General features: G+C 42.6%; 1 protein-coding gene across 1 annotated transcript in view; it reads right to left on the bottom strand.

Annotated features, from left to right (window-relative positions):
• The window catches only part of LOC139020034 (semaphorin-4F-like), a 31,381-nt gene extending 12,472 nt beyond the window's left edge, over window positions 1-18,909 (bottom strand). Inside the window, 5 exon segments of the mRNA XM_070429557.1 lie at window positions 10,100-10,193; window positions 14,818-14,916; window positions 15,147-15,206; window positions 15,812-15,963; window positions 18,709-18,909. Coding sequence (XP_070285658.1) covers window positions 10,100-10,193; window positions 14,818-14,916; window positions 15,147-15,206; window positions 15,812-15,963; window positions 18,709-18,835 — 532 coding nt within the window. The 5' untranslated portion in view covers window positions 18,836-18,909.
• Between the last annotated feature and the right edge of the window lie 438 nt (window positions 18,910-19,347).

The raw sequence follows: 19,347 nt of genomic DNA, 5'->3' as shown, positions 1-19,347 counted from the left end.
TTCACTCCCCTGGGGTTTCAAGTTTTCACTTTCTTACCACAGTAGGAATTATCACTCATTAGCTTTAAAATAATTTTAAACAGCCCTGGCTGGCTTAGCTCAGTGGATAGAACATCGGCCTGCGAACTGAAGAGTACAGGGTTCGATTCTGGTTAAGGGCACATGCCCTCGTTGCGGGTTCGATCCCCAGTGGAGGACATGCAGGAAGCAGCCAGTCGATGATTCTCTCTCATCGTTGATGTTTCTATCCCTCTCTCCCTCTCCCTTCCTCTCTGAAATCAATAAAAATATATTTAAAAAACAAAACGATTTTAAACATATCCTGGCTTTCCTTCTTCCACTTCCTTTTCTTCTCATGATTAGAGCTTTGCAGGTTAAATAGCTGCTACCCTAATAGTCTACATTTCCTTATCTAAGGACTGGGGCAGCTAGATAATTTTCTTTAAAAACACAGTCTATTATCAGGCCATAATTAGATGGTTGGAGATGTGTCATTTACTTTTTCCTCTGTTGACCTGACCGTATAGCTGTCCTGTTTCAGTGTGTGAATGCTAGCCTTGGGGCAGATACACCTGGATTTAAGAGGTGGGCTGGCAGCACCCAGTCCATCTGGAACGTTTGCAGTATTCCTTGGCAGATGCAATAACACAAGACACAATGAGACCAAAAGGAAATGATACAAACCAGGACAGGGTCCTAAAGAGAAAGAGCAAAGCTCCCTCCCTCTGCTCTTCTTGATAAACCCCCACCCCTTTTTTTTAATAGGATGTGATAGGAAGACCAGAGATGACTGCTATCTCTAACTTAGGTACCTGGGTGGGTAAGCACTCAGTGGAGGGGACACTGATGAAGGAGCAGGTTTTGAGGAGGTGAGTGAAAATGATGAGCTTTGGGATATGCTGATTTTGAGACTCCTATGGGACACTCAAATGGAGATGTCTGGAAGGCAGTTGGAAGTGTGGTCTATAGCTCCACATAAGGTCTGGGAGGCATCAGGAGGCAGTGAAAACAGAATCCATCGGGCTGGTTGAGATCATAATCACACAGAATGAGAACAGAAGAGGATCCTGCATGGAAATCTAATGAGCCCCAACATTGATGAGCAGAAGACAAAGACCCTACAAAGGAGATTGGGAAGGAACTGCTGATGTTTTAGGCCATGGGTGGGCAACCTTTTTGTGAGTGGGTGCCAAAACCAGCAACATCTCTGACTCAAAATTCTTCTGCATGCCAACCCTAATATTTTGAGAACATATTACGCCTATTTGGTATCTCTCAAGGTGCACATATGTGAAGAACCTTGAAGAAATAATAAAATTCATTCGAGTGACAAAAATACAGTATATGATAATGACAAATACATTTATTTTTTAATGTATACATGTACACTGATAGTCTGACAGAAAACTTTATGACTCCGTTTGATATTATCAGTGGGATTTTTGCTGCTGCATCACTGATGACAACGATTTTACATCAGGTTTATATTTCATGACCTTCAGAGATATGCACGAGCTACTACTTTCATCCGTCAGGCTACTCCTATTGCGAGACTTTAACAAAATTCATCACTGAGAACAAAGATTCACAAGCGTATGTGGATGAAAACATGGAGAGTAATGCTGTTGCAAACTTTTGTAAACAGAAAAAATTTTCTGGACTGGCATTCCAAGTCCTCAATAGTTTGTTTTTGACACTTCTCTCTGGTACTCCTATCTAATTACTTTTTTTCAATGTTTTCCAAGTCAACTCTAAGCTCAATAAATTTCTGCTTCCAAATTGAGCTACTCTGAAATTCAATCAACTGCATTTCAAAGTCAGCCATGTCTATCCATGAAGACATTTGTAAGTTTAGTTCCTCCAGTTTCATGTTGTCTGGAAACCTCATGAATTTTGCTGTCTCTTCCAGTTCTCTGAATTTCACAAATCTTGAGAAGAACTGCTCAACAGTTGACTTGATGATGTTTAAAAACAGCTTTTGAAGGCTTTGACAGTCTGTTCTGTCATCTTTTGGGAGGCCTTTGATGTGCCTCTTGAGGTTTGGTAAATACTTAAATCTCTCACCATCCACATCCCTCTTAAAGACTTCCAGTTTCTTTTCAAAAAACTTTATGTAACCAAACATCACATCAAGTGTCTTGCCAGTTCCTTGTAATTTTACATTTATGTCATTCAAATGCTCACAAAATTTGTAAATGGAAGGTTATGAGAGAGGGTTTCACGTGCCAGCAAAAGTTATTGGCATGCCATGTTTAGCATGCGTGCCAGGGGTCGCCCACTCCTGTTTTAGGTTAATCTGAATGTTACTGTCAAAATATCTTACAATATTTCCAAATCTGAACAGTGCAATTACAGACACTGAGATCATTTTGTTACTTTTATCTAACTGCAGTATACATAAATGTCATATTTGAAGACATGATTTTGGAAGCTTTTCCCAAAAGAAATACAAGTACTAATAAACAAATGAAAAGTTGTTCAGTCTCACTAATAGACATGTAAGTAAAAAATACATCAAGCCATAACTGGTTTGGCCCAGTGGATAGAGCGTCGGCCTGTGGTCTGAAAGGTCCCAGGTTCGATTCCGGTCAAGGGCATATACCTTGGTTGCAGGCACATCCCCAGTAGGGGATGTGCAAGAGGCAGCTGATCAATGTTCCTCTCTCATCGATGTTTCTAACTCTCTATCTCTCTCCCTTCCTCTCTGTAAAAAATCTATAAAATATATTTTTAAAAAATACATCAAATTAGCCTTTGGAGGAAGTCACTGTTTCTATGCTTTATTAAGTATATCACTTGGGACTGACAAGGATGCAGTGAGACAGGCCCTCTCACCACAGTTGGTTGAACTAAATAGAAAGGAATTTAGATAAACCTATCGAGCACAATAGAAATATTTACACCCTTTGGCCCTGCAAGTCTACTTTTTGGATTTACTCATATGCAATTAATGACATTTATGTGAAGAATTTATGTAAAAAGATGTCTTCTACAGTATTATTCATAAAAACAATAGTTTTTAAATCTGAATGTATAATTTTATAGGAATTATTAAATTATGCTATGCAATATTGATGATGGAATAAATGTTATGTAGTCTCTAGAAATCATGTTTTGAATAATTAATTTCTAGAACAAGAAAATGTTTACTATACAATACTACGTGAAATATGCATAATAATTCCAGTTTATTACAAATACACACACAGAAAGACACAAAAAAAGTAGTCCAAGATAATGCCAGTTACCTGGTAATCATTGAATTGCAAATAAACCTTTCACTTTCTTCTTTAACATTTCTACGTTTTCTCAATATTCTACAATACACATTCATTGTAATTTTTATAATTTAAAATGTTATTTTATTATATTCTATTAATAAATATTATAGTCTAATAATATTTTCATTACTAAAACTTTTTATTTTAAAATACCTCTATCGGACACGCAATCTTCTGTGGATCGCCGGTGCTTCCTGGCAGCTAGGGGTCCACTGGCGAAGACTCGGGCAGCAGAGTCAGAATCCCGGCCTGGGCACGGCGGGCAGGCGCAGGCGGCCAGCGCGGCCCGACACGTTCCCGCGCCCTCCCTGCCTGGCCGCGCGTCTGCGACCAGGTAAAGAGGGCGCTCGGGCCACCGGCTCCGCCGTCCCCGCCAACCCCCAAGTCTCCTCTTTGCTTCCCGGGCGACAGGGCGCGGAATTAGTGTTGTGTCTCTCTCTCTCTCTCTGGCCCCTCCTTGACCACGGGTTCTGAGGGTGTGGGTGGGGGCTCCGGGCTCCCTGCGCGGTAGGGGGAATGTAGCAGCTTCTAGTCTTAGGAGTCAGGCCGTTAGCCGTTGCGCTAAGTGTAATTTTAAGACCTCTTTTTTCGCGCTTTACCTTCTTTTCCATCCGCGCTTAGTTTTCCATTCCAGCCCTTCCTGATGGGAGGAAGCAGCTCTCTCTGTGGGCATCCTGCTTAACAGTTGCTCCAAAGGGTTTGTTTCCTGTTGGTCCATTTGCTTCCGCACGCCATCAGTGTTGCACTTCCGTGTTAAACTTCAGCAAAAAGTTTGCGTCTAACTTGCATGAAAGTTGCTTTGGCTTTAAAAACGTTTACTAATACACGTACTTCCCATCCCAACTCGACCTGACTTGGGGATTAGGCGACTTGTTTCCCCCCTCCGTTTATTTTTAATGCCAGGATCCCTTAATGCCACCGTCCCATTCCTGTCCTAAGTTCTTGAATGTCAAGGAAATGCCAGCATTTAATAATATATCTAGCCGAAACCGGTTTGGCTCAGTGGATAGAGCGTCGGCCTGCGGACTGAAAGGTCCCAGGTTCGATTCTGGTCAAGGGCATGTACCTGGGTTGCGGGCACATCCCCAGTAGGAGATGTGCAGGAGGCAGCTGATCGATGTTTCTAACTCTCTCTATCTCGCTCCCTTCCTCTCTGTAAAAAATCAATAAAATATATTTTTTTTAAAAAATAATATATCTTGTGCTAAATTATTGATCAAGAAGCTACAATGCTTTTTCTAAGCTTATCTATAGAAAGTGTTTCAAGGATAAAAATGCAAAAGCTGGTAAAAAATAATGATGTGACAAATTTGAAAAAAAAATAAAAAATAAAAAAAAATTAAAAAAATAAAATACCTCTATCATCTTTAAGGACATTTTTATATCTCATAACTAGGAATTTTGGTTCTAGTTCCTACCTAATGTTGGCACTATTTCTATTTCACTGTTTTCAAAACAGAGGATAGCAAGGCATAATGGATCAACATTGAAAGTTCCGACTAAATACTGGCACCTATTCAGGTCAAGAAAAATTTTAAATTATAACCCTATAAAGTTTAGAACTTGACAGAAAATTTTATATTGGTATTGACTATGACATGGAAATGAGACAGAAAGACACATGGAGGCTGTATGTTAACTGTTGGAAGCTAGTCATTCTAAATTCTTAGAAAGTGATTTCTGATCACTGCCATCAATTATCAGATGAAAGCCAACATCATTATCTGGAAAAAAAGACAACTTCATTATTTGGAAAGAAAACTTGAAACCTTTTTGAAAATGTTACTCCTTTTTGAAATTTTTCTTTATCATGCAATGATCTCCTCTAAGAAATCTGTGCCCTTGACCACATGCTAATGCAAATTCACTTGCTGACTGGAACACTGAGAAATTACAAGCAGAAGGTTGAATGTACTTAAAGTTTACTGCTTGAAAAAAAGAAAGTATGTTAAATGATTATTTTAGATTGTTGCAATAGAGACATCATGTTGTTGATAAGCAATTATGTAGAATCAAGACACATTCACAGGCCTGGCTGGTGTAGCTCAGTTGATTGAGCACCATCCCATGTACCAAATGGTCTCCGGTTTGAATCCCAGTCAGGGCACATGCCTGGGGTTGCAGGCTTAATCCCCAGAAGCTGACTGATGTTTTTCTCTCACGTTGATGTTTCTCTCCCTCTCCCTCTCTTTCTCTCTAAAAATAAATCTAAAATCTTTTTTTTTAAGAAATTCACAAATGGGAAATATCTGTAATACTCTCAACAATAAAATAAATTGTTTTTAAAAAGAGAGACATTCACAACCACTATCTTTCTTAATGTTCCCAATGACTGGCTCAGAATTTTGCCACACATGCTTGATAAAAATTCAAGAAAAATAAACCATCGATTAAATATTCCTTAAAATATGTTTGAGTATAAAAAAGGTCTCATCAATATCAACTATAGATGAATGATAGAAATGGAAACCCAGAGGAGAAACCAAGATGGCGGCATAGGTAAACACGGGAGTTTGCTGCCTCGAACAACCACTTCAAAAATACAACTAAAAGACGGAAAGGACATCATCCAGAACCACAGGAAAGCTGGCTGAGTGGATGTTCTACAACTAGGAGGAAAGAGAAAAGCATACCGAGGCTCAGAGGTGGCGCAGTGCTGAAGTAAAATACTAAGGTTCGGAGTGCATGTGGAGCGGGCTGGCGGCTGAGGGCACGGTTGTTTTCAATCGGGAGGGAGTCTCAGGCTCTGAGCTCCAGTTCCGGGCGAGTCTCTAAGGACCCAGACTCATACGGGAGAAGCGGGACTGTCTGGCATCGCTCAGAACCCTAGGGCAGCTTTCTCTCCGTGGGGCTTGCAGCGACTACTGAGACACTGAGAAGCAGAGCCTCTGAGGGCAAGACTGAGAGCAGCCATAATTGCTAACCCCGCCCTGTTGATCCCGTGGGACCCGCACCGCCCAAGCCCTGCAGGGAGGCTTTTGCTGGATAGCCTCAGGCAAAGGCTAGATTAGCACCTCCCTAGAGATCCAGGAGCCAGGAAGTCCAGAGGTCAGAGTGGGACCATCCAGCTTTAAGCTCCGTGGAACCATAAAAGACACACTCAGGAGGCAGACTCAGTGAGCACCAAAGCCCCATCGAAGCAAGTCTAGCCCCAGAGGGGTGTCTCCAGCACAGAAGTTCTCCCACCGCAGACACAGCTGATTCTCACAGCCAATTGACCTGGAGGTCAATTCCTCACAGTGATAACTACAACAATCAAGGCTTAACCACAACAAGACTGTGCACAAAGCCCACAAGGGGGTGCACCAAGAGTGTCTACCTTAGGTAATTGGGACATTGGCACAGAAAGGCACTCTATCGACACAGCGAAGCATAAAAAAATGCCGAGACAAAGAAACAGGACACAAACAACAGAATTGGAGGAAAGCAAACTGTTGGATATAGAGTTCAAAACCACACTTTTAAGGTCTTTAAAGAACTGTTTAGAAGCCCTCGAAAAGACTGGTAAGACCGCCGATAAATGTAGTGAGATCCTCAAGAAATCTAATGAGACCCTCGATGTTGTGATAAAGGACCAACTAGAAATTAAGCATACACTGACTGAAATAAAGAATATTATACAGACTCCCAACAGCAGACCAGAGGGTCGCAAGGATCAAGTCAAAGATTTGAAATACGAAGAAGCAAAAAACACCCAACCGGAAAAGCAAAATGAAAAAAGAATCCGAAAATATGAAGATAGTGCAAGGAGCCTCTGGGACAGCTTCAAGCGTACCAACATCCAAATTATAGGGGTGCCAGAAGATGAGAGAGAGCAAGATATTGAAAACCTATTTGAAGAAATAATGACAGAAAACTTCCCCTACCTGGTGAAAGGAATAGACTTCCAAGCCCAGGAAGCGCAGAGAACCCCAAACAAAAGGAATCCAAAGAGGACCACACCAAGACACATCATAATTAAAATGCCAAGAGCAAAAGACAAAGAGAGAATCCTAAAAGCAGCAAGAGAAAGAAAATCAGTAACCTACAAGGGAGTACCCATACGACTGTCAGCTGATTTCTCAACAGAAACTTTGCAGGCCAGAAGGGAATGGCAAGAAATATTCAAAGTGATGAATACCAAGAACCTACAACCAAGACTACTTTATCCAGCAAAGCTATCATTCAGAAGTGAAGGCCAGATAAAGAGCTTCACAGATAAGAAAAAGCTAAAGGAGTTCATCACCACCAAACCAGTATTATATGAAATGCTGAAAGGTATCCTGTAAGAAGAGGAAGAAGAAGAAAAAGGTAAAGATACAAATTATGAACAACAAATACACATCTATCAACAAGTGAATCTAAAAATCAAGTGAATAAATAATCTGATGAACTGGTGATTGTAATAGAATCAGGGACATAGAAAGGGAATGGACTGACTATTCTTGGTGGCGGGGGGAGAAAGGGGTGTGGGGGTGAGTGAAGAGATTAGACAACAATCGTGCACCTATGGATGAGGACAGTGGGTGGGGAGTGAGGGCAGAGGGTGGGGTTGGAACTGGGTGGAGGGGAGTTATGGTGGGAAAAAAGAGTAACTAATGTAATAATCTGAACAATAAAGATTTAATTAAAAAAAAAAAAAGAAATGGAAACCCAACCAATATATAGTATTTATCATATATATATATACTTATGTTCACTTTCAAAACATTTGTTATTTCTTTTCAGAAACAGTAAGTCCTTAATTATCTCACGAAAATTTATTTAATGTGTATAGCTTTATGACTTTTCCTATGAAGTCCTAAATAAGAAAAAATTTATTGTTAGATCTTACATTCCAATTTTTTTCATAAAATATTGCTCAAAAGTATAGATAAAAATTAACTTTATAACAAAGTTCACAGCTAAAGTCAGTGAAGAAAGAAAAAACAGTGAGTCAACTGATTAGCTAGTTGGGAAAAATTAATTTATGTCTCCATCTCATGTCATTCATCAAAATAAGTTTTTAAAAAATCAAAATGTTAAGTGCTTGGGGAAAAAAATTTAAGAAAAAAGTTTTTATCTGCTCTTTAACTGAAGAAGGACTTCGCTTAAAAAATGTAATTAGAAAGGTAAATATGTAGATTGAAACCTTAATATCCTACCTGGTAAATGACCCAAGAAAGTAAGCAGAGGACTTCTGAGAAAAGAAATCAAAATAGTACTAACACATGAAAAATGTTCAACTTCACTAATATTCAAAGAAATACAAATTAAAACAAGGTACTATTTTAGTCTCAACAATCTTTTTTTCCTTTTTTTTTTTTTTTTTTTGGTTAGTTCATTGGTTTTGAGAGAGAGACACACAAGGAGAGAGAGAGAAAAAAAAACACATCGATGTGAGAGCACATTGATTGCCTCCAGCACAACCCCACCTGTTATCGAGCTTGAAACCAAGGCATGTGCCCTTCACCAGGAATCCAAACCATAACCTCCTGGTGCACAGGGTGACACCCAACTAACTGAGCCACATCAGTCAGGACTCAAAGATCTTTTAAAGTGACAACAATATATTTTGGTGAAATTTATGTGAGAAAAAAAAGCACTCTCATTTACTGCTGATTTAGGCTGTAAATTGGTACACTCTTTCTAAAAACCCAATTAGCAACAGATAATGAGCCATAAAATCCTCACACCCTGTGGTATAGTTATCCCTTTCCAGAAATCTTAAGGAGACGATCTAAAATAAGGACAAATATTTACACACAAAAGTGTTCATTACAGTATTAATGGATAATAGCAAAAACTTAAAATAAAATTAATTTATAGAAATTATTTGGAGTTGCTTCATTAAATTACTGTATGTTTCCAGGATGAGTAATAGCATGATGTCATTAAAATTCTCTTTACAAAGAATTTTTAAATATACAAAAAAGCCTATGATATAAAGTTACATAACAAAATTCAAAATTATACTCCTGTAGCATGACATTTAAAAGTTTTCTAATATACACACACATAAAATATCTACTAACCCGCTTGTTTTACACTATCATGAGAAAATGGCTAGATCCTCACTGAATTTGGAGGGGGCATGTGGAGTCCTCTAATCTAAAATACACGCTGTGTGGGGCACAAACAATTCACTTTGTGGCTACCGAAGAATTAAACAGTCACTCTCCAGAAAGAACCACTCAACACTTGAGCAACTGTATATGGCTTGTTCAAAGGTAGTAACAGCAGGAACTTACTGAATAATCATTACTGACTCTGAGCTACAAAGGACTGGCCAGTAAAATATGCGCTTGCATACACATTACAACAGGCTAAAAGGAAATATCTTAAAATATTAAAAGTGGTTTTCTGAGTAGATAATCTAGACCTTTGCTAATATAGTAGCCACTCTACACATGTGACTACTTACATTTAAACTGAAATTAAACACAACCAAAAACCCTTTTCTTTAGTGGTACTAGTCATATGTCAAGTGCTCAATAACCGCATGTAGCTAGTGGCTACTTTTGGACAGCAAAGATACAGAGCATTCCTATCATCACAAAAAGTTCTTTTGAACATTTCTGTTCTAGAAGACTTCATATGTTCTTTATAGTTTTTCCAAGTGTATTACAATATGCATTGTAGCAGAGTACTCTTATGAACAGAAATAAAATTGGGTGCGGGGGGAATGAGGTTAGCAGAGGAAACACATTTGCTAGGGAGAATAGGAAAGGTTAGAAAGAGACATGGGAATAATAGAAATTCCTAGGAAAAGAAAGAAAGGACACAGAGATTCCAACAACAGGGGTGGGGAAGGCAGCAATTATAGCAAGAAGTCACAGGTTCTTATCTCTCCCACTCACCAGCCATTACATATGCTGATCGCTGAGCTGGTCCAAAAGGACATTTCCCCCGGCCACTCTCAATTCTTTCAACCTGCTGGAAACTGGACACAGCCTACAAACCAGAAGGGGGCAAATGGTTTAGGGGTCATAGGATTAATGATGAAAATCACAAAGATGTTCAGATGAAGGAAATTCCCAATTCCCATTCCTCTGCTACCATTCCCATATTCCCAGTCTGTTACTCCTGATTCCACTGCCCATATATGCATTTCCCATCTCTGCCATCCCTTTTTTATTAGTTTATTCTTATTCCTTCAATTCCTAATACCTAACCACCCCATGCTCTAATGAAGGAGCACCTACGATGGCCCTAGATGACACGGAGAGGCGGAACGGCAGATCTTTCCTCTGAAATGCTGTATTGTAGGGTTTGCAACTGGCTGAAGAATGTGCTACAGGACAAGGAGGATGAGAACAGGCCTGCTGAAGTCTGAAGACCTTCAGAAGATTAAAGAAGAGACTGATACAGGACCATATGAAGCCCAGGAATCTAAAAAGAAGGGCCATCCTTTCCCCACACCAACCCAAGGATAAAAGATAACACCAGAGCCAAGGATACAGAGAAGGGGAAGAGAATCTGTTTCAGCTCAGGTCAGAATTTGAGGATTTGCTAATTTAATGCCTTCCTCATCCAGAGATTCCAAGAAGAATGACCTGGGTGTGGGCGAAGGGTGTAAGAGCCAGCCAGAAGTTACCTTAGCTAGGCATCATATACTAAGAGAGGCTTCAAGATAACTAAAAATAAAATCAAGAATGATTTCAACCTAGGACTAGTAGGAAATGTTAACTGTGGCTGGTTGGGAATCAAAGTTATGACATGGACATCTCAGGATATCTCTGGCTCACAAGCGAGTATGGACAGATGGTTTTGCTTTAGCCTAATAACCTGGACGGTAGTTGGAGCTGCAAAGCAGATATATGTCCCCTGAGTATAAGTACACTACTGGCCCATTCTGACTGCTCATGTGTTTGCTGTAATTGGCAAACACTATTTTATTTTATGGAGAGACTTGGATAAGGCCTGTTAAAATCAGATGTCATATGAGATTCCCAAAAGTGAATACTGGGTCAAAGAGTTTTCTGGAATGGAGGACTAAGCAGCTTACCTGTGTGGCAGTGGGAGCATCCTAGCCTGACGAGAAAGATGACAGTTCAGTAAGAGATCACCAAGTTGTGTGGGCACTTTAGGAACAAGGTTAAAACCTGCTATGTCCCCTCTTACCTCAAGTATGGCAATAACCCCCTTTCTGCCACACTGCCATCCATCATCCTCAATTTACTCTACATATCCACCCCAGAATAACATTCCTACTCTATCAATCCTTGATTTGACCAATTTTTGAGCAAGAGAATGACAAAATGGCTCACCATTGCCTGGAGTACAAACTCTTTAGCCCAAATTACTCATTCTCTAATACTTCTTAAAAGGAACTTTTTCTTCTAACCAAACCTGGATCACCTGTTATTCCTAGAAAACAAATTATGTTTTCCCATCTCTGTGCCTAAAACCACGCCCTTACATTTCACCAAGGACAGAAAAGATGAGCCTTTTCTCAATTCTCATTCTCTTTAATCTTTAGTTACTTTGTGCTACTTTTGACTCACTCCACTACTTAAATATTTTATTTCTTGACTTTCTTAAAATTATACCTTCTTAGAGTCCCTCCTCCTATAAAATTGTTGTTTCTCTATCTCCTCTGGTTGTTTCTCTTCTTCTGTCTAGCCCCTAACTATGAATCCTAAAAAAGATATCCTTAGTCCTTTTCACATATATTTTAATTATGTTGTCAGCCAGACCTATGCAAATCATTCCCCAAACTCTACAAGTCTCAGGCCTTCTAACTCTAGTCCACGTTTGTACTTGACTGCTGGACTTCCTCACAGAGATGGCTTATCAGACCCTTCAAACTCAAAACTAGTCCTCTTCCAGTTTCCCCAAATAGAATCATTACCTTTTCTAGGTTTATAGCCTTTGAGCAAGTGAGCCTCCTATTAACTAAACAGGTTATGATTACTGTATGGTCAAAATTGCATTTAATAGGGTCTGAAAGGGGCAAGACCACTCTATTACATTCTTTCTCTGAATGTTGAGCTTCTTCATTGTATCATCATTGTGTGAATGAGCATATCAGTTGTGGTAAAGGCAAGTCCCTTGGCTGAAAGCCAGAGCTAGGTAGGAAGGCCCTCACTGAGCTGTGAGGCTGGAGTCCATCTTTCTGCCTTGGCAAAGGTCCTTTCACAGGTGGTTGGGGTGGGAGTGGGGGTGGGGAGAGATGCTTCCTGTTACATGAAACAGGTCAAAATGTCACAAGAAATTGAAACCAGGTAAGGTCTTCGGTATGGCAGGTTGGATTAAAGTGTGGGAGTAATGGAGCAGAGCCAGACAAACCTGGGTATGAATCTTGGCTCTGCCTCTGCTAGATATATAATATTAGACATGGTACCTAACTTTTCTGAACTTATGTTTCACTGCCTGTAAGGTGGAAGTAACACCTAAATATTATAAGGGGTAATGAGAATTAAACTCAAACATGAATGTGATATACCCAGTACCAAGTGTGGGATAAAGCAGATACTCAATTCAATGTGAAGTCTTGTTGTAATGTAAGTCTAATATTTTTCTCTGTTAAATGCTGGAGTTTCCTCAACAAAACAAATTAAAACATTGACCTCCAAAGCTAATGAGCTATCACTGAAGGGCAGCACTCCACATTGTTGGAACTGATAGGTCCAGTGCTTGAACTTCTTTTGTAAGAACCTTCATTTCTCTGAGCAAGCTGTTGTGTCTGGAGCAGCTAGCTAGTCAAAGCTCTCAGAAAATAGTTATGAATAGTCTCAAAGTCATCAGTCTGGAACATGATAGTCTCAGAACTGAGGATAAGGCAAGAATTTGCTCAAGCAAATGGCCATGGCCATCTAGGATAAGACAGGCAGGTAAAATCACAAAAGAGCATCCAGAAAGTCTAGTGGAAAATCTTGGTGTGTAGCTTGAAGGGTTAACACAGCGGATCGTTCTGTCTCTATATTCTCCTAAAACAAGCCTGGACAAAACGACAGTCCTTCCTTTCATGAGCCTTCTAGATAGAAGGTACAGAAAAAGAGCTGAAGGTCATAGGGCTGCAGAACACAGACCCCTGATTTTTCTCTGGGTGCTGATGTTCCTTGAGAGTTGACAGGGGTCCAGGTCACACCAATACTGACAGGTATGTCCAGAGAATTTTCTGTCTGGATACCTAACATTCATTGGGATCCCACCCCAGAGAGCCAAGGAAGAATGGAAGACCCTGAGAGATTAGCTGGGAGTAAGTCTATTTTCGGTAAGCCATGGTTGATATTCATACCCATGGGCACCCTGAGCCTGCACAGACTCAAAAAGGACAAATATGGCAATGACAATTCTACTGCTACTTTGTGGGCTTTGTGAGGACTATAGGAAAACTATACACTCAATATTACCTGATAAAATATAGAGATTTTTAATACCGCCTGCCCTAGGAAACCTTCCCAGGATGACAAGATGAGGGACCTATCCACACCCAGCAGGGAGCCTATCATTTCCATTATGAAAAGGACTGGGCATAAGCCCAAGGGCAGCCCACAAGGACTCACTATATATCAAATCTATACAATTATAGCATTCTAAGCGAGAGATTTGAGGATGGCCTTTAACAGAGAGTAGTTTTGAGATACACACTGACTAGATCCAGGTGGCAAGGATTACTGAAGATTTCAGAAGGGTGAAGTCAAGATTGAAGTTAAAGATCAGGGTCAGCAAAAGGAGTCATTGCACTCCCTCCTATTGCTTCATGGAGTAGGAAGGGAAGTCACCGGAGGCAAAGGATGTGTGAGGCGTTCAACTCATCCTGGGTGCTTGTCACAAAGAGGTGCTACCAGAGGACCAATGACTGACTACTGGATAACTGGTGGGAAAAGATGAGGATTCAAAAACATCAAGACCCTTCCTGAGATATCGCAGTCCCAGGGACTTTTGTCGCCAGGACCAGCCTAGATGTGATTAAGGGTAAATATGTCCCAAGCCTGCCAGGGTGTGAGGGTGGAAATGCCAGGGATTCAGCAGCAATGAACAGGACCTGGAAGAAAACATGGCTGACAGAGCAGCCACCTTCAAGGCAAGATTCATCCAGATTATGGTGCCAGCAGACAGTAATTAGTAGGCAGTGACCTCAGAAGCTCATGAGAGGAGAGGGTCACAGCCCACGTACAGTGAGGTTGGCAGTGGATATGGGAGAAGATGGTGAGAGTTACATGCCATGGGAGGAAGAAATAGGCATGGACAGTGCTGATTAAGAAATGGATTCAGGAAAAAAATAATACAGAGATGGACCAAGGCTCCTGGACAAAGAATACATAGACAAGGGAAATGTGAGTTACTACCTCTGAAGTTTCTCCTGGATTTCTTCTCTCCCCAGCTCAGCTAGCATCCCTAACTTCCTTCACTGTCCCACTACATCTCCCTTTAGACTTTGTATAACTTACCTTCTACAGTCAACCTCCCTCCCCACCATTTCGTACCTCCTCCAGTGGCAAAGGCTCCACCCAGTGAGGCCATCCCTCACCCCCAATGCTTATCATGCACATCAGTTGCCTTAAGCATTCCCCCCTCATCATGGTCACTCAGAGATGACCCTTCCCATCCTCCCACCCCTGTCACTCACAATAACCCCGCACTTCGGATCAAAAGCGAAGGTGCCACAAGTGAGGAGGTGAGAGTCATTGACAATGGCGAGAATCTGGACAAAATTGTGACATTCATCCTGGGGGTCAGAGATGGTTAGAGAGAATCAGAAGCAGCAGGTACAAGGAAAGGTAGGGTAGTGTCAGGCCAGTTAGATGCAGCTCTGGGGTCAGTAATGATGGGTAATGATATGGTGTTAGAGTTCCTGCCTGGGCCCATTGGGATGGCAGCACTGCAGGGGACTGACAGAGTCAGTGCTGGGCCAACATTTCAATTGACACTCAGGACAGGGCCCAGATTTACACCTACCTCCTTCTTGCCTTTCGCCATACAGTTCTGTCTCTGGGCCTCAGGCACCATCCAGTCAATCTGAGAAAGGAGGAATGACCATTTCCCCCTGATTCTCCCGGAAGTCCTCCCGAGTCAGGGTAGATAACACAGTTCCACAAACTCCATCAATTTGGGAACTGCAGAAACACCCCTCACCCCCAGAGCACTGTTCTTAAAACTGGAGGTCCCCAGCTATTAATGAGTAATAAAATCAATTGTGAAATCACAGCCAACATTACTTCTAACAAAATATATCTGAATGTATCTCATATAGGAGAGTAAATATTGGTTCAAGTACACACTTGGGTACGGAGTCAAAATATACCATATATTTCTTATTAAGGGCTGATCAAAAAAGTTTGAAAGCTATTCTCCTAGAATAATGTGATTCAAATTATTTCTCTGCCCACTATAACCTAAAACCTGGTCACTATGGCCTCCTCCCCTCATCATGAACCTCCCTCACACCCTCCCCCCATCACCATGACCCCCCAAACACCCTCAGCTGAGATAATGTACTTGATGTCCTCCCCTACTCATTTTCAATAACATTTCACCTCCTACCACAACACCCCTCCCTGACCTCCCATAAAACCATGGATCTATTCACATGCTCTGGGGTCTTCCCCACTCTCATCTCTCACCCTTCGAGGTCTCTCCCCTGAGAAGGGCAGAGATAAAGCGAAGATGGTGTCCCGGGCGCCGACATAAAGTGTATGGGAAGCAGGATCCACAAGGAGAACAGAGTAATTGTATGTCTGAGGGATGCTGAACCGGGTAAGATAAGTGTCAGCCTCTGGCAGAAAGACAGGGAAGAGTGATATCAGCCATCGCTTCAGAAGGGTTAGGTCCACACGGCCAGAAGAGCCAATTTTTGTGTTCTTCCATTTATTTATCAGCCATCAGGGGAAAAAGACAGAGCCTGACAGGCATTGTAACTTTCCCAGAGATAAATAACTAATGAGGCCACAATATTTAGCACACAATGCAGTCAAGTATGCTTTTTCTATAAAAATAGAACACTTTATTAAGATAACAACATAAACATAAGTCTGTAAAATCTATTCATAGCAACATGACACACAATTAGAAAATATCTATAAAAGCTTCAAGTACTCTCCTCTCTAAATTTCCCTTATAAAAAAAATGACAAAAAAACCATTACTTAATAATAATAATTTCCTTTTACTTAGAAGGGATTGCTCCCACCTCCATTCTACCCAAAAAGCTAAAAGGTATGCAGCACCGGTTCTCAATCTGTGGGTCTCGACCCCTTTGGCGGTCAAATGACCCTTTCACAGGGGTCCCCTAAGACCATCCTGCATATCAGATATTTACATTATGATTCATAACAGTAGCAACATTACAGTTATGAAGTAGCAATGAAAATAATTTTATGATTGGGTCACAACATGAGGAACTGTTATTAAAGGGCCAGAAGGTTGAGAACCACTGGTATAGAGCATGGTGGGCAAGAGCATATGCTTTAGAAATGGATCAGCCCAAGGTTAAATCTGGCTCTTTCACTTACCAGTGGTATGATCTTAAGTTACTTGTCCTCTCTGAGTATTACTTTCCTCTGTAAATACCACCATCCAGGGTGGTTGAGAGAATTAAATGAAATAACATGTGGAAGCATATGACGCATTGTACAAAACATTCCTTTCCTCCTTCCTTAAGTATGAGCTCTGTTTTGACCAAATCTAAATCTCACATCAGCATTCAAAATTCTTCTCTATTTATGGCACTCTCACATCGATGTTTCCCTCACTTCCTTCTTGCTCTCTCCCCCTCCCTTCCTTTAACTCTCTCTGAAAAAAGACAGAAAGAAAGAAAGAAATGGGGGGAAAAATATTCTCCAATCTATTTAAAGATTATAACAAATAAGTTAGCATACCTTCTAAGCTCAATGTCTGGCCCCGGGGTTACTATGCTCCCACTAATACAACTCTATTTTACCTGTTTCATCTGCTCAGCTACCCTCAAGACTGATAGAATGGCCAGCAGCCATTCATTCCTAGATAGGCTGATATACGGAGCCCCACCCATCTCCCTACAATCATATTCATGACTGTGCTGTCTCTCTCATGCTTAGAATAAGCCCTGGTCCCCTCAACCTCCTTTTGTATCCCCAGCACTGCTTCACCTTGCCATCTGGACCTCTCTGGATCCTCGGAAATCAACCCAGCCTGGTAATCACAACTCTAGGTAGTGGCTATTGCTCCAGCACAACCTGAAAGCCCACACTCCAATCATTTGTCCTCTCAACTCAAAACATCCTAAATGTCACTGGTCTGCAGTTAAAACTAAATTAATATCAACTAGTTGAGAGCTTTTGCCAACAGGTTGTACTCTCAGCTTCACTGGTTCTGTCTGTCCAAAGTGCTAACACTCAATGCCCACTGAGAAGAAAACAAGACCCACAGCCACACTCATGCCCACCTCAGCAGAAAGCCTCTAAAGCAGTGGTTCTCAACCTTCCCAACGCCTCGACCCTTTAATACAGTTCCTCATGTTGTGGTGACCCCCAACCATAAAATTATTTTTGTTGCTACTTCATAACTGTAATTTTGCTACTGTTATGAATCGTCATGTAAATATCTGATATGCAGGATGTATTTAGGCAACCCCTGTGAAAGGGTCGTTCAACGTCCAAAGGGGTCTCGACCCACAGGTTGAGTACCAATGCAAGTGTGAATCACTCAATGACCCCTTTTAACCTTGTGGCATCCCCTGGCTTCTTGCCCCGCTTTTGAAAGGACATCTCCCTCTTCCTTTTTGTCTTTCTGGAGACTTTAAAAATCATTTAAACAGAATTTTAAGTCAACTCACTGAGTGGTTTCCCAACATTCAATAGAGGGAAGGCGTAGGGAGATCAGGCAACGCCAACATTAGGAAAATAGGGTTGTGATAGATCGGATTGTGGGGAATGGGAGCTGGTGTCAGAGATGGAAGGGAACTGGGAAGTGGGTTGGGGAATATTAGGGCTGTGGGCAGGACAAACGGGGATAGAACTAATGAATGATGTGCGAATGAATTTGAGAAGTGGGCAGATGGAAATGCTGAGCTGGTCACCAAAAGAATGGGTGGGTGGAATAGAATGGAATGGAAGATCTCTGGGTTTGGAAGCCAGGATGGGTACCAAACTGGCGTGACCGACACAGGTGCGTGTCTGGTGGGAGGATAATAAGGGAGAGAGAACTGCGAACAGATGACCTCGGGCAACTCCCAAACCCGCCCTGGGCCTCAGTGCCCATGTCTGCACCGCGATGGACTTAACTCTCCGCGGTTCTCCGAATAAGGGGCCGCGGGAGCCGCCTGGGCGTGTCACGCGGGACGAGGCGCGAGGCCCGGCCCGGATGCGATGGAGCAGAACCGCGTGGGAGTCCCGCCTGGTCTCGGGCGCGGATGACCGTTATGGCCGGCGCGGAGGGGCCCAGGATGCGGCTGCCTGGGTCCGGGGAGCAGGAGGGTGTAGGCACCCGCGGGCGGCGCCTGGGCGCGGCGCAAAGGGCTGATGGCGAGGGCGCCCGCGCCTTACCGGAGACGGGAAGCGAGGTCCTGGGCACCCAGCGGGGAACCAGACCGCACACCGGGCCGCTCAGCACCGCCAACAGCAGCAGCGGGAATTGCGAGCCGGGGCGGGGCGGCGCGGCTGAGGCCGGCATCTTTGGCTCCGCCTGGCCCCGGGTGGGGCGCACCCTACCGGTTCTGCTCAGGGACACAGCGCCACGGGCCTGGGTCCCACTGGTTTCTCCTCAGCCAGGTTCGGCCTCCCGCGGGCGGACCACACACTACCCGGCCCCGCCCCTTCAGGAGGAGACCAATGGCGGTGCTGGTTTTCTCCTTCAGCCAATCGGGGTTGAGTGCGGCGCGGGCGGAGCGGAGGTGCCCCGCCCTGTAGGGGCGGAGCCAGGCCCAGGTGTGGGCGGGCGTTCTTTCCCCACCTCGGGCTGCAGCCGTCCTCTCCTGCATGAGCGCCAGCGCTGAGCAGAGAATTCCCGGCCAACCAGGTAGAGTTGGAGACCCAGGTGTCCCGCTGATAGGACCGGGCACTCCTAGCCAACTGGGTTTTGTCAGGGGGACTATCGGAATCTACAGCAAGTGAATGAAAATGGGAATGAGGAGCGCGGGGCAGAGCCGCCTGCAATGGTGGAGGTTTGAAAAGACTTCCGAGAGC

The sequence above is a fragment of the Myotis yumanensis genome, unplaced genomic scaffold (genome assembly GCF_028538775.1).
Source record: "Myotis yumanensis isolate MYYU_CA2020_CCGP unplaced genomic scaffold, mMyoYum1.0.hap1 SCAF_11, whole genome shotgun sequence".
In the NCBI taxonomy this organism is placed as follows: Eukaryota; Metazoa; Chordata; class Mammalia; order Chiroptera; family Vespertilionidae; genus Myotis; species Myotis yumanensis.
This window is presented reverse-complemented; position numbering and strand designations above follow the sequence as displayed.